Here is a 15,980-nt window from a genome sequence, read left to right on the forward strand (position 1 = left end):
AAAAAAAAAAAATTTTTTTTTGAGACAGGGTCTTATTATATAGTTTAGTCTGGTCTTGAACTCATAGCAGTCCTCCTACCTCAACCTCCCGAGTGCTAGGATTATGGGCATGAGCCACTATGCCTGGCTCACAAAATTTAAAATTTTTTAAAAAGGGATTGGGGGACTAGTTCAGTGACAAGGCCCTGGGTTCAGTCCCCAATACTGGGGAAAACAATTGATTTAATACATAACATCATTGTAGCTCATAAATCATGCTACTGTAGTAGATCTACCAACTAACATATGATCACCAATAAGTTGGAACTAGCTAATATATTCTTTTCCCTTGTCCCCAAGACTTGTCTTTCTACTCAGATAATAAAAAATAACTATTTTGAATTTTATGCCATCATCCCTTGTTTATTCATATGTCTGAATAATACATTTAGGTTGGTTTTTGAGCTTTATAAAAATTATGTCAGTTTATATTTCTAAAATTTATTTATACTGTGAAAATAATTATTCCTTTTTAGTGCAGTATAATAGTCTGTGGTGTGAATATACACTTTATTTTCTTACTGATTGACATTTAGTTTGAGAAATAGTGATGCTGTTATAAACAATTCATAGTCTGTATGTGTCTTCTTGATTTTCTTTCTCCCTAGTACTGGGGACTGAACCCAGGTCCTCACACAGCACTCCACCACTGGCTACTTCTCCCCCCCGCATACGCTCTATCTGCACCCCTTTTGGGACAGGCTCTCCCTAAGTTACCTAAGCTGGCCCAAATTTATGATCCTCCTGCCTTGTGCACCACCAAACGTGGCTTTATTCTTTTAACTGTATTGAAGTTAAAAATGTATTTCCATGGGTTTTACTTGGACATTGTGTGTAGATGAGATGTACAAGAGTTGGCACAGTCTAGTCTTTTATGAAATTTCCTTTCTTAAAAAAAGGAATTGACTTTAAAAGTGAGACCCTTTTACAACTTGAAATTTAGGGGATTATACAGCCTTCCTGACACATTTTCATACATTCATTTATAAGATGACATAAATGTCACAGTCACGTCATCTTCACAGCTGCAATTCTGAATGAGTCTCCATAGTCAACTTCATAGGCATAAAAAAAATCTTTGGTTTTTCTCAAAATGGTCTCATTTTAGCAGCATCAGTTGCAGAGGAAAACAATTCCATTCTAAGCTAAAAGTTTGGGCTCTGAAGACTCATTTGTGAATGCCATTTAAAATTTATTTTTAATTAAGCGTATTTAATGTTGGTAAGAGGTGCCAGACATTGAGAGCTCTGGAGACTGCAGGCATCTATATATCTGCAGAACAAGCCTGGCTCAGACAGAAAAGGTACATTCGCCTTCCTGCTGTGTTCCTGTCTGTGTCCAGAGAGAGAAACGGCCCCACTGAGAGGTGCCACAGTCTTTGGGCCCCACTCATTACCAAGCATGTATCTCGCCAGCAGAAGGTCCACTGCTGACCATAGTTTATGTGAAACTCAGCTCAGCTTTTGCCAATTCATTTTACCCAGTCTACTAAATTGCCATCAAGTGTTAATGACTTTGGGCTCCTGTCAGCCTGGCTTAATTCAGGCTAGAAACACAGTGCCAAAAGCATTCTCCATTCCCTTCATTGGCCTTCTCCAGAGATTCCTGCCTTTTCCTACGAGAAAGTTGGATTTAATTGATGTTTTCCTTTTCCTTTTACTCCCCTGCATCCCCTTTTGATCAGTATTTTAGAGCTGTAACTAGCAACGGGCAGTGCTACTTTTGGTGTTAATGTTATATCAAAAGAAGCGAAGGTATTAATGTGAGAACATGGCTGAGTCAAATTAGAAGTCTTACAGAGGACAAGAGAATCTCTGTGGGGTGATTTGTGCTGGATCCTGGGCTATTAAAATAATGTTGTAATCTGCCTCTGATAAATGTGCTACTAATGCTCAGCACATTCATAATTGATTAACTTGGCTGCTTCCTTGCTGAAGATCGTAACAGCTAGTTTTAAACAAGTGAGTAAGTTTCTTGACCTGACAGTAAATATCTTACTCTTGCATAGAAGGACTGCAGGTCATTTGGATGGGGCATTAACTGTGCCTTTAGGTTCATGACTACAGCTGAGGGGTGACTTGAAGGTTAAAGGAAGTCTGGGTCATTAAGGTCTTTCTAAACTTACTTTCTCATCTGACTTTCAGGAATAGCAAGTATAGGGAGCTCATTGTCAAGGTTTGTGAGCTCTGTTTGTATTGAAGTTTTCTGACCTGATGTGATAGAGGAGATGAAGCAGGGCAGTGGCTATTAGGCAGGCATCCACTTTGCAGGCTTTTACCTTTAATCTAATAACTGACACTTAGTTTATAATATTATGTGATTTTGTTGTTGTTTGTTTGTTTTTCTTCCGGTACCAGGAATCGAACTCACGACCTTGTGCTTGCCAGGCAGGTACTTTGCCACTGAGCTAAATCCCCAGCCCCAATATTATGTGATTTTTTAAATATATCCCTATACTTGGGACCCTAACAACTTTATCTGAGTGTCACTGACCCATCTAGAAATGAGCTTGCTTTCTCTCTGGACTGAATAGTCTGTTCTGCTGCTGCCGCTGCTACCGAAGCCGTAGTGGGAGTTGGATCCCTGTACTAACCTAGCATCGCCATTCTGTTCCAGAGCTCTAAGTGCACACAGAGCTGTGGCCAGCCATCTCGCCGGTCATTGTCACAGATAACTTACATGTGTAAAGTAAGGGTGTCTGCACCCTGCTATAGCCTTCTAGAAAGATCTTCCAAGCCCAGTCCTCACTGGTGGTAGGTCAGTGATATCATGTTCGTGAAACTGACATTCTTCAGGGAGAGCACTTATTTTACCAGGCCGCCACAGGCTGCACTTCAGTTGCACATTCCAGATCTCACTGAAATAAGTGAAGTGCTTTTAGGCTGAGGTTACTAGATTCTTTTCTCTACAGCGTTTTAGTGGTATGTTTATAAGGGTTCTTTGTATTTAGCTTTCTGTCTAAGGTAGAATAAGATAAATACTTGAGGTTTAGCATTTGTTTCTGTCAGATTCCCCCCAGTGGCTTTGCCAGATTTGTAGTGCAGGGGAGGTGGAACTTAATAAAAACGGGAGAAAGATCTGTGGGGCATTCTTGCCATTGTCCTGAAAAGGTGGGAAAGAAGTATGAATGTGATAAATAGGAAATTACTTGCTTCAAAGGATAAAGCCTGATTTGTAGAAGTGGTTTCAAGAGAATGTGTATCTGAATGTTCTGTAGCATTGAGGAAAAAGTCATCTATCACCTGCTGGGAGGAAAATTCCTGGTATCAAAAGCTTTGGGTTATTTCCCTGTATTTCACAGGTGAGTGTGGTACAAGATTCTGTCAACATTTCTGGCCAGAATACCATGAACATGGTGAAGGTTCCCGAGTGCCGGTTGGCAGATGAGCTAGGAGGGCTGTGGGAGAATTCCCGGTTCACAGACTGCTGCTTGTGTGTTGCTGGCCAGGAGTTCCAAGCTCACAAAGCGATCTTAGCAGGTAGGTATTTCTTCTTGGGTCACTGTATAATTTTAGTGAAACAAGAAAAGCCAGAGGCTGCATAATTACCTTTTGTACAACTTCAGGTTTTTTAACTCAGCTGCACACACATGAAATCCTGCAACTAAGTGTACCTTTATATTATGGTGACATTAGGGCTGCTCTCCATAAGAATGTATTTCTGGTTTTCTTCTCTTAAGCCACCATTTCAAGGAATAGATGCCGATTTCCAACGTTCTAAGATCCTTTACACGTAGAGAGTAGATGCCAGTGCGCCTGTGAACAGGAACTTTGAACATAGGGAGCAGATCTTGGACTTGGGGCTGCATACCATCCAGCCGAGTCCCCAGCCCCCTTCTGTGGTAGAAACGCAGAAGAACAAGACTGTTGCCACTGGCACAGAGGGTCGGGTCTCAGTCTGTACAGACAGAAAGACTGTTGCAGAGGCGAAGCTGATGAGCAAGGACTGATTTGAGCTCACAGGAAAAGGTAGCAGATGGCAGACCCTAATAATACTCAGCATGCTTCCTACCAAGACCCTCAGCTTCAGACTCCTGAAGTCCACACCTGGCAAAGCACAGCCTCGCTCATCTGCCACCTTCCCATTCCCCGTCTCAGCTAGATGCCAGCGTAGGTACTGAGGAAGCCCTGTTCAGTGAGCGTCTGCGTGCTTAGCGAGGCTCTCGGCACTGCCAGCGCTTCATTCCACAGACAGAGTCGGCATTTTTCTTTCTCTCTGCAGTAGAGACTCGGGTTTCAGCCACTCTCCTTCAGCCTCTCCTCTCTCCTAAAAGATCCCCTTGCCTACTTCCTCCAAGACAGCCTCGAGGCCCTGACTCTTGCCTCCTGCCACACTGCATTTGCACTGGAGGAGCTCTTCCTTGCACACTGAGCAGAGTGTGTCTGCTTCTGTCCTGTTCACATCCCATCCTGCTTTTCCAGAAACCTTCCTCCAGCAGTTCCTCTTCTGTGCACTCGCTCTGTCTCTCCTGAGCTAAATTTCTTGAGCTAGCACATTCACGCTACTTCTTTCCTCCCACTTATCCTCAGTTCACCTCCATGCTCCAAAAGCGGTTTTCCAAAGTTACATATATGACCTGCTAGTTTTTAAATTTGAGAGACTCTTTAGTTCATGTATTACTTGATTCCTCTCTCTGGTCTTCTCCTACTCCTCTGGCTACTTCTAACGTGTGGCCTGCCTCTCCCTTCATTCGTCTGTTAAAACACAGGTGAGCACCTGTGTTGTCACTGGGCGATTTTATTTATTCCCATCACATCAGCTGCTGTCTACCCACTGGGGACCCTCTGAGACATACTTGCTGCTGTAGGCCCTTCCCTGTCTATTCAAAAGCATTCAGTCTTCAAATTGGTACCATATGTTTAGTACCTTATAGTCTGTAACTCTTCTAAGAACACTGAGAATTAATATCCTTTTGGTATAGATTAAAATATTGACGTTCGGAGGGTTACGTGATTTGCCCAAGAATATGTTTAGGAAATGGCAGAGCTAAAATTAGTTCTTTCTGACATAAACTATAGGCCAAAAGGTCCAGTTCCCGGCTGCACATAGCCCTCCTACATGGTCCATCTGTTCTTCCAGGCTTAGATAGTGGTTGGTAGTCTCCACTTTGACCCAGACCCCCAATTTATTCAACAACACGAACAAATTTGTGTTCTTAGCCATTTTATTACTTTTTATGTTTGAAATTAAGTTTACTTATTTTTCGTGGTGTTCATTAGACTAGAATGTGCCTAGGTTAGAAGACCTGGTCTCGACGTTTTTTTCATTATCTCTATCACTAAGGAGAAAAACTAAATTTAAATTATCCCTAATGAGAGAAATTAAATAGTAAGGAAAATGACTTTATCAGGTAGAATGAGCTTTGCAGAGTCACAAACTATTGTACTGTCTAAGGCTTTTCCCCCTCTGGGGTGGTAACATCTCTATTAAGAGTGCACAGCTTGATCTGGTCACTACCTGCCAGCAAGCTCATGTTTGGGGCTTTTTGCTGTGTGGTCCATAGCAATGGAGAAAACACGATGCTGTTCCAGCCAAAACCCTGGATATTAGGACACTGCTTAGACTGTGAGGACCATTCCATTTGAACCCCAGAAGACTTAGCATACTCAAGGTCTCTAGATGACGATACAGCCATTAGCTCCACTCCAACCATCCTTAAAACATGGGTGGTTGGAGTAGAGCTAATAAATCATTTTGAAAGTAATGGCTTTTTCTTTTCCTTTATGTATTATAATTTTTTCTCATTAGTATGATACATGAAGAAAGGAATTTGATAATTCTGGTGTAATCTGAGGCTAAGACCCTGTCCTGTAGCAATAGATGAGGAAGGAAATGATCTCTTAGTCGTAACTGAGGAGAACCAACAGTTTCCCATGTGATAGCCTCACCTCCTTATTTCCCTTTTGTTTTGTAGCTCGTTCTCCAGTTTTTAGTGCCATGTTTGAACATGAAATGGAAGAGAGCAAAAAGGTACGTAATAGGTCAGAGTTGTTTCTGTTTTGCCAGGTGGTTAGAGTGAGATGATTTCCCAGTTTGGCAGCAGATTTATTTTCCTAATTATTTTTTCTTATTGTGGTATTATAACAGTAAAATTTCCCTGACAGACACCTTCTAAGAGCAGAAGAGGTGGTCTGTTAATATTTCAGGTAAAGTAGACTTACTTAATTCCCAGGCAGGTCATCCAGACAATTCTCAGGGAGAGTATTAGACATTTGTTTCTATTTGAAAAAGTGGGGCTGAGGATCGAGCTTGGTGGCACAGGGCCTGCTTGGCAAGCGTGAGGTTGCAAGTTCGCTTCGCGGTACCGAAACGAAAAGGGGAAGGTCGTGCGTGTGATGGGGGACAGGTGTAAGAGTCCAGTAGGGCTGCGGGGACATTTTCTATTCATGTTAGGGTTTTCGGTGATCCAAGCTTCTCTTCCTGCAGGAGCTTAAAATCATGAAAATAGTTTAGGAATTTTGTTCTGTTGCAATATTTCTCATTTTCAGTTTTTCTGGCATAGAATCGAGTTGAAATCAACGATGTGGAGCCTGAAGTTTTTAAGGAAATGATGTGCTTCATTTACACGGGGAAGGCGCCAAACCTCGACAAAATGGCGGATGATTTGCTGGCAGCTGCTGACAAGGTGAAGTAAGGATAGAAAAATAACCGTAGGACTAGGAGTTATTGTGACCTCTTGAATTTTGTGAAAGGGTGTTGCATTGTGGGTAAATGAGTGTATCCTAGTTCAGCCAGGACAATCTGTTTTATGTTTGTTGTTCCAACACAGTTATTAATAGCATCCTTTTTGTTCTCAGAAGTGTCCTGCTTTGAATGATATAGTCACCCTAATGATGGAAAAGAAGGATTAGCTTGATGTTTATTTCTCTTCCTCATCTCATATTTAACCATAATGAGAGTAAAGATTCAAGTAACACCAACATTTGGATTGTGCTTTATTGTTTGCAAGATGTATTTTAACTCATTAACAAACTTTGTCGTTTACCTGGTTCGTATTTTCAGCTTTTGCTAAGTAGTTACTGAAATATACCATAGTTCTTCAAAATTATGACAATTAGTAGTCCTTTGGGGAAAAAGAGATACTGAATTTGTCCAAGTCAGATATTTGCCTTCTTACTGCAGGATTTCTCAGAACCTGCATCATATCATACACCAAGGGTTTTTTTTTTTTTTTTTTTTTTTTTTTTTTTTTTTTTTTTTTTTTTTTTTTTTTTTTTTTTTTTTACAATTGACTATGTTCTATTTTTAGAATTTCTCCGGTACCGGGAACCGAACTCACGACCTTGCGCTTGCCAGGCAGGCGCTTTTGCCGCTGAGCTAAATCCCCAGCCCCACACCAAGGGTTTTCTAAAAGGGAGTAGGTAGACATCATTTCTGCAATTTAGTTAATCCTGGAATCCTTCTCTCAAGAATCACCACTGAGGATTAGTGGTCCCCAAAACACTCAGTGGAAAACTGACGTTTATTTTGTAGGGACATAGGCCGGAGCTCATGGATGGCCTGTCCAGGCTCTGCGGCCATGGAGACACGAGCCACAAGGCGGGACAGGGTGGTGTTTACCCTGTGGATGCCTTTCTTGTGTGGGAGTGGGGCAGTTGATGTGAGAGTGACCCAGTGCAAAGGAAGGGGCTCTGCAAGAGGGTACCCCCTCTTCCTGTCACAATGCTGCAACTCACCCTGCCAAAAAAAAGTGGGCTCCAACCAAAGGGCACAGAACTATCCTTCCCAGGATTAGCTCAAGGTGATGGTGTCCTGCCTCCCTTCGTGCCTGAGAACAGAACGCTCCTGGGTGTACAGCAGAGGTTTTACCTTTATTGTCAGCTTTTTGGAGCGTTTGTAGAGGACGAGGCATGTGGACCTAATCAGTGCTCCTATGATGATTAGAATAATAACTGTGTCCCTCTCATCCTCTCCTAGTAGTTTATTTGTAGTCAGCGGTGTGCAAAGTCCATACTTTCCAACCTACCGCAGTTCTGACCAGGGGGAGCTTGTTTTCATGAAGATAGTAAGAACATATTGCAAGCTCTAAGAAAGTAGAAGGAGCCAGGCATGGTGGCACACACCTGTAATCCCAGCACTCGGGAGGCTGAGGCAGGAGGATCGTTTCGAATTCAAGGCCAGCCTGGGCTACAAAGTGAACTCAAGGCCAGCCTGAACTGCATCGCGAGACTGTCTAAACAAAGAAAACAAAGTAGAAGGCACAGCCTTGTGCCTGCTTTTCCTACAGTTTATATGGTTCTGTCTGTCCCGCCCTTGATTTTCAATGAGTTGGTCACTTGTGCACATCAGGGATTTATTTATTCTTCTCATCTTCTAGATCCCATTAAGGACAAGTAGTGATTTTTTTTTTAAGGTGTTATAATAAAAATCTTTATTCAGGTTTGGTCAGTACAGGTAAGATATCCCAAGCGCTAACAGAATACAGCAGTTCATAAAAACTGAGTCACTGTGATGCGAATTTCTTCAGCATTCAGTTACCTAAAGAGAAACCCCATAGGTGTGTGGTGGGAAGACTGTAACACTGAAACTGTTGTAGGACTTCATCAGCAAGTCCAGCTTTTAATGGTAAAAACTGCTATACGAGGCAAACTTGGTAGTCATAGATCCACATCTGCCAAGTCTGAATAAGGGTAGAGCAGCACAAGTGAGAAGGCCCGCACACCGCACAGGTTCGTACAGGCGCTGCTGCGTTACACTTACGGGAAGAGTTCCGTGCACAACCCCACGTTAACTCATAAAAGAGACAAGGGAGATTGCAGGACCACATTTAGAAACACTGAGGCCCAAGCCAGGGCCGGGCTTCTGGGTGTCTGGGTTCTCATTCTTGCTGCCGGCCACAGAACCCATCGGCGCCCACTGTAACCACGGCTGGGGATCAGCCTGAATCATCGGGCCGGGGACCAGCTTCCCGCGTGACAGATAAACTTACAGCTGAGAAATACAGCAGTCCAGTCACGGCAGTGCTTGGAATCTATGAATGAGAAGTATCTGAAGGGTGCGTTTTCAAGGTCCATTGAGAATTTCCTGTTAGTCTTTGCTCTAAGCCTATTTGAAAACATTTTTACCTTTACACTTTCCTGTGCATTTTAGGGAAGTAGAGTAAGAAATCTTTCATGGAAGGATCTAAACATCTAGACTTTACCCAGGAGGCTGAAACAGCTTCTTCTGAGCTTTTCAGTCTCCTGGGGACATGTGTAATTAGACCAAAAACAAAACAAAACACGTCGTCCAGGCCTGGGAGACACAATTTCAATCTCTCGGGTAAGTATTGCCATTAGGCAGGTTTTTCAGAAGCATAATTAAGAAAAAAACTTTGTTCCCCAAGGGACAAGAATGGCTACTTTTGTCTAATTATGCAGTAGGGATCCGAGCTATTCACAGTGAACGTCCTTTTAAAAGAATGTGTTAGAAAGGATAAGAGGAATAGTCTGTGCGGTGCTGTATAAAGAGGGAACACTGACACAACCTTTTGCAGCCTTTTAAAACAAAAAACAGCAACCTCATCTCTTGCCTGTCTAGAGTCATTCCTGTGTTCCATGGAAACTGTTTTCCAGTTACTCAAATGTAAAAAACTAAAGCTGCACCAAAACCAATAAAACTCTCTTTTGGCTGCAGGAGATCCCAGTGCCGGCAGAAATGCCTCCTCTCCCAGAGCTCATAGCGATCACGATGTCCTGGTGTGAGTGCCGGGCCTCGGCCTGCAGGGCCCCACGTCATGGCGTTCTGAGGCCCTCACGGTGCGGTCTGGGAGGGGGCTGTGGATAGCCTCAGAGCAAACTGCTCTCCTGTGAACTGATGAATGACATTTTTATTTTGTGCTGCCTTTTATTTCCTTCCTCTTCCTTAGCCCTGAAGTTCCTTAGTAAGTTCATCGTCTCATATTAGAGAGCAAGTAGTAGCATGACATCAAACCCAGTCAGTTAAATCGAATGCGCCTAGCATTAACCTAGACTTTCTGTTTCCAGCACATCTTTGCCCTTCCCTTAGAAAATAGAAGTTACATAAACTGGATTCCAAGGTCTCTGGTGCTTTATTGTTTTACCCCCAGAATCTTAACCTTCACCCCAGTAAAACAGGGTGTTATTTATCTTTGCCTACTGGAAAGGAGGCCCTTAGTCAACCTCATGCAGGAACACGAGTGGCAGAGATGCTGGTGAAATTCACCGCAGCTCCTTTTCAGCACCTGTTGGGCCCACTGGGATACCCTGCCGGGCTAGTGACAGTGCTCAAGTAGAAAGGACTGTGCTTCACCCTAGTCACTCTTCATAAAAGGGTTGCAGAAAGCTTAACTATAATGCTCTGTCTGCCTCAGCAGGCCATGCCACTCCGTAAGGGTAAGTGGTGATGGTTTAAGAAAGACTGTAGTCATAGCAGATGCGAAAGCTTTAAGGTGGACTTCTGCTGTGTAACTGTCATTTTCCTAATGTGTAGACTTGAGAGTTTGAATGGCAGCTACCTAGGTTATTTTAGCTGCCTTCACTTCAAGCTTAAACAGCTATCTTCAGAGACTGGTTATGTTTTATAATCACAGTAGTAGCTTCTCATGCTCTGTGTAGTTCTGGTCCAGTTACACAATGGTACCACTAAAGAAAACAGTTTCGGTCACAGTCTACCCCAAACCACTGGCCTTCTGACACAGCGGGCTCCTGTCTTCCAGTATGCCCTGGAGCGCCTGAAGGTCATGTGTGAGGACGCCCTCTGTAGCAACCTCTCCGTGGAGAACGCCGCGGAGATCCTCATCCTGGCTGACCTCCACAGCGCAGACCAGCTGAAAACTCAGGCAGTGGATTTCATCAACTAGTGAGTTGCATCTTCAAAGTTGCTCTCTCAGAATAATTGGAGTAGCTAAAGAAAGGAGAAACACTTTGAATTAGTGAGACAGGCGAGTGGCTTCATTAACCTTTTGGTAGTAAGTATGGAGGTTTCATCTTTTTCTTCCTCTTGACGGTGTAGAAAATGGTTTCTTTTTCGTGGTGGGTGAAGTGTTGTGCTTCAAGTGGTGATCAGAATTGATGAAAATGGTAACTTGCTGTCCTGACAAGGCTGTGTCCCCCAGACGATGGTATCTTTACTTTACTTGCACTGTCTTCTTAAAGGACACAGAGATTTCTTGGAAAATAGAAGTCAATTTTTAAAATGTAATGAGCTTGTAAAACATATCTGACAGCTTGTGGTGCAATGCAGAAAGAAACAGGGTGATTGGAAGCTGAGACTGTTAAGTATTGCGTTTTGAGAAAAAAGCTCTCTGCCAGATCTGTGCCTTTACCCTGAGTGACAGGTGACCTGGCCTTAGTACTCTGAAATCCCACGAAGGGGCCCAAACAGGTGGTGACCACGCCCATCTTCCCGCGGAGTGTTCTCTGCCTTGGCTGGCGGGAGCAGAAGGTGGGGAAACCAGCAGCTAAACACGTCTTCTTAACAGCAGCTCTGGGCTAAGACAGGTCTAAGACGTTTCAGGTGAATGAGTAAACAGTACTTCACACGGAAAACACCCAAAGCCAGGAGCGGACGTCCTCAAGGTATGAGGTGATTTCTAAGCAGTTAGCAGGTGAGGCAGAAGAGGGATGGCAGGAACTGGTCCTTGTTAGCTCTACTAAGTGCCCACTGTGTGCTGGCTGCTTGCTTGGTGCTTTTTGGAAATAACCACTGCAGGAAGAATGCTGGGAAGGCCCTCTTTTTTGACACTCAAGTAGGTGCCAGGTGATGACCCAGGCTGAGGTTAGAAGACTGACAAATGGCCAAGGCGGGTAGGAGCTCAGAGCTGTCTGACCCAGGAGCCCTGGCTCCTCCTCGTTAGCACCACCAGTGAGAGTGAAGAGCACTGGTAACATTGAGAAGAACCCAAGGAACATTCCAGTTTTCACTATGGAGAGTACGGTGGCTCAAAAGTCCTGGTCTTCAGAATTACAGCAGCCGTGGCCCAGGCACCAACTTCTGCCCTCGAAGGGTTCTCAGTGTTTCTTGCATGAACATCCTTCACGCCAGGCCCTGGGAAGTTAGGCTGCCCGGGTGACTATCCAGTCCATCTTCTGCTCACTTTTCTCTCTCCACTTTCCTCCTAGTCATGCTTCGGACGTCCTGGAGACCTCCGGGTGGAAGTCCATGGTGGTGTCACACCCTCACTTGGTGGCCGAAGCCTACCGCTCTCTGGCTTCGGCACAGTGCCCTTTCCTGGGGCCCCCACGAAAGCGCCTGAAGCAGTCCTAAGACCCCACGTGTTGTAAGACTCCATTTATTTTCCAAAAGCAGCGGCCACTCTTGCTGCCACTGAACACCAGGCAGACAGCGCAATCTATGGAGCTTTCACTGTTGTGGGGAAAGACTGCATCGTGCTCCAGACTGTAAATGGCACTAAATAACTTAGGGGACAGGGAGGGAAGGGCCCCAGGACTCGGGGCTGCTGGACCGGAGGAGAGCCCTGTGCTGCATCTCCGTGCTCCCTGCGGCCTGGCCCCCTCTGACACCGGGGTGCAGTTTCAGCACCGGCCCAGCACACAGCCCAGCGGTGGTACTGCGAGAAACTGCCTGCTCTGACAGAGCAGACCCATCGTCAGGTGCCTGGAGCAAACGGAGGGAAAAAGAAAAGATGCTTCGTTTTAAGAGAAAGGAGAAGAAAAAAAAGAAAGGATTTTTGCAGAATCAGTTTGTGGATTCCAGTAGTATTTATGTTGAGAGAAGCAACTTTTAGTCCTTCCGGCCATGCTAGAACTTGGGTGTTTGTGAAGACGCCTCGTCTGAAGACCGCACAAGCACCAGAAGAGCTCTCTCACTGTTAGCACTTACTGCTCACAAGGGCAGGAGACACCCTTTCACCCTGCAGTGAAAAGTGACAGGTGAAGGCGAAGGGGAAGGAGGCTATTTGATCTGGAAGATGAGTTCCAATGGTCATGGCTTTTGCAGAAATCTTTACTGGTATTGAAAACTGGAAAAAATAATTCACCCAGAATTCATACTGTCTTGACAAGAACTATGGTTCTCTGTTTTTAGATATTGTGGAAAATGTTTTTTGACATTTTTCTCTGGTTTTATTTCTCTTCCCTCCCCTCCTCCCCTTTTCTAAAATGAAAAACACAAAACAAAAGCAAGAAGGAGAGAAGAAAAATGGAAATTTTATTATTAAATGCTGTATGAAAAAAGTCGCAGCCCAGATTGCTCAGCTGTCTGTACCTGACTTGCCGCCTGCGTAGGAGCCAGCCCTGTTCCTTACGATTAGCCTCTCTTCCTACAGGGGAGAACTTCCAAATGTTAATTTTTTTCTTTTTGAAAATATAAATAATTACTATTTTGTACTGTGTGGTATCTGTGGTCTTTTGTTTCATTTATCTGGCTTGTCTCTCGAGTCTGAGTTCCTTGCTTAAGGGATTTTGAAGGCCTGGTTTGATCCTTCATCTTGCAGGGATTATGTTTGAAATGTCTAATAAGCAGTAGGGATTGATTTATTTTCCATAATCTCATGTTTCCTTTGTGAGCCATCAGCATCTGCCAGTCTTTTGTCCTCTGTGAGTAGCCAACAGTCGCATCCTCAGGAGGGACCGTGCCCCTACCTCGGCCAAGTCAGACCCAGCCCCAGTCTCTCCTCTCTTCTAACTACATCTCAAAAGACCCAGGGGGCACAAGTGTGGAGATTGAACAGAGGGAAATTCCTGTCTGGGGGCCTGTCACTGACTTGCTGTGCTTCTGGCCGGGCTGACCGCAGGACTCGCATGCACTCCCCGGAGTGCCCTGGCAGCCTGTGGACGGCACTGGAGGGCAGCATGGTGTGCTGGAAAATGCGCTGCCATTTGACCTCAGAACCTCAACCTAGTTCACCTTCCATTTCCTCTCAGTGGGTTGAGCCTTTGCACTTCCCCCATCTCATTTATCTCACCGACCCTAGAGTGGACCTGATCTGTTCGCAGTACAGTCCCAGGCAGGATTCGCCAGAAAGTACACCACTGCCCTTCCCACTTTCCTCCTCAGTGTGTCTAGGGGGGTGCAGTTCTCCCCGAGTGCTGGCTGCTGTCCTGCACCTCCTGGGCCCTCGCTTTCCAGATTAGCACCAGACCCTGAGGTCGGGGCAGGCACAAGTCCCTGCTGCAGAACCGCACGCAGTGCAGCTCTCAGGTCCCAGCTGGCTTCATCTCCAGTGTTGTCCTTGAGCCCTTGAGTACCGGTGAGCTCGGTTGGGCAGGCCGTAGACGGCATCTGCCCATCGCATAGCTGGGAGAAGGTGAAACCCAGGGAAGGAGCATGCCTGAGGTCACAGCTATTGAGAGCCAGATCTTCTCACGTCGTATCCTGAGGATTACGTAACAAACTGGAGGAAGTTCCATTTCAGGAATGTTTAGGTACAAAATTGGAAGTGAAGCCTGCTTCCTCTGGGAATAGCAAGAACAAGGCTCTGGGAAGGCGCCTCAACTGGTCTGCTCTTGAGGGGCTCCAGGAGGTCGAGGCAGATTTGCTTTCCTCTTCCGGCACAGAACACTCTGGGTTGGAGACTGATGGTTCCAGGGGATGTGCCCTTGGGGAGGTAGCAGCCCTCGCGCCCGCCTCCGGGAGGACGGAGGATTTATGGAATTTCCAGTGTGGTTTTTACTATGGGTACAAAGCTGTTAGCATGCCAGGTACAGGTGAAGCTGCGGGACTCTCCCGCACGATATTATTTCTGGACATGTTTGTTTTTGTTTTAAATGATACAGCTGAAGCCATCTGGTTGTGACAGCATCAGAGCCCCAGCATACTGTTCATAAGCCTCCCCTGCCACCACCCCTTCCCTTAGCTCCCCTACATCTGAAATGCAATTCAACTCAATGCCACAATCTGGGGCGTGTGCTGTCACTGCAGAGACGTCCGTGCCAGTGGAACAGTTGGAGATGGCAATTCCACACGGATATGGCTTATTTATCAAAACAGTATTTCAGGCAGGCAGTTTCGCAGAACCTTTGCAGTTGTGTTTTCAGGTCCAAATAGAGTATCTGGCGGCGTCCGCATCTCCCCTCCTCCTCTGTCACCAGTTCCTCTACGAACCGGCCGTCCGCAGACACATTTCCCGCACTGTACGTGGAGACGAAGCCTCTCAGTGTTATTAGGTTGTTCGGTGTAAAGGCTCCGATGCCTTTACAGGTTTTGCAGATGTGGGCGGAGATGTTCCTCTCCTTTCACTGGAAAGGCTGCTGGCCTTTTAGCTCTTCCAGAGTTGTTGCTGCTGCCTGTTATTACCCTGCGGCCAGGGACATGAAGATCACTTCTTAGGCCAGGGCTTGACCACTCTGCGTTTGCTTTTCAGTTTGGTGTAACCCCATTGCAGAATCTCCATATTGCACGAGCTGTACGGATGAAAGGAAACAGCTTGTGTGTTTATGAGCAGAACAACAAACAGAGGGGGCGGGAGCTGCACTTTGAAAGCGACTCTTGCTTTGTTCTGGCCCTCCAACTCATAAAAGAACAGCTAAACTCCCCCAACGTGACTACATCGCATCCTTTGGTTTATCTTTGTCAAAGACGGATTCTTGGCTGGAGCCCAACCTTATTTTCCACAACTAATTATCTTTTTAATCAGCCTGGGCCCTGTGTGTTTCCTCTGTCTCATGACTTCTCGCTGAACTCTGCCCTCCGTCATTTACATTCCTTTCTGACGGCTCCCAGACTCATCTCGCATTCAGGTGAGTGTAGTTGGGCTGCTCTCTGTGTACGCGAGTGTGCAAGGTCGATGTGCTTTCCCCGCTCACGTCAGAGGTGACACTGCCACCATGGACCCTCTGACCCCGTGGGCGGGCACCTCGTGGAGCCCGTGACAGGAAATCAGGTGGAGGACGAGCCGGCTTCGGGCTAATGAGCTGGGAGAACCAGACGTGTTGACCTCCAGATGAGAACAGAAACTTGAATGTTGTTGACCGATGGGATCTTGATGCCGCTGAACCATTAGTGAGATGATTGCTGCCCCCCGCAAACCCTGTAATGCT

General features: G+C 45.5%; 1 protein-coding gene across 1 annotated transcript in view; it reads left to right on the top strand.

Annotated features, from left to right (window-relative positions):
• Positions 1-13,333, top strand: part of Spop (speckle-type POZ protein) — a 72,628-nt gene extending 59,295 nt beyond the window's left edge. The window contains exons 6-10 of the mRNA XM_005394208.2: positions 3,341-3,518; positions 5,954-6,009; positions 6,542-6,664; positions 10,697-10,839; positions 12,102-13,333. Of these exons, the coding sequence (XP_005394265.1) occupies positions 3,341-3,518; positions 5,954-6,009; positions 6,542-6,664; positions 10,697-10,839; positions 12,102-12,246 (645 nt within the window). The 3' untranslated portion in view covers positions 12,247-13,333. The remainder of the gene's footprint in view (positions 1-3,340; positions 3,519-5,953; positions 6,010-6,541; positions 6,665-10,696; positions 10,840-12,101) is intronic.
• Positions 13,334-15,980: the final 2,647 nt, after the last annotated feature.

This window comes from Chinchilla lanigera, unplaced genomic scaffold (assembly GCF_000276665.1).
Source record: "Chinchilla lanigera isolate Chin_1 unplaced genomic scaffold, ChiLan1.0 scaffold00050, whole genome shotgun sequence".
Classification (NCBI taxonomy): domain Eukaryota; kingdom Metazoa; phylum Chordata; class Mammalia; order Rodentia; family Chinchillidae; genus Chinchilla; species Chinchilla lanigera.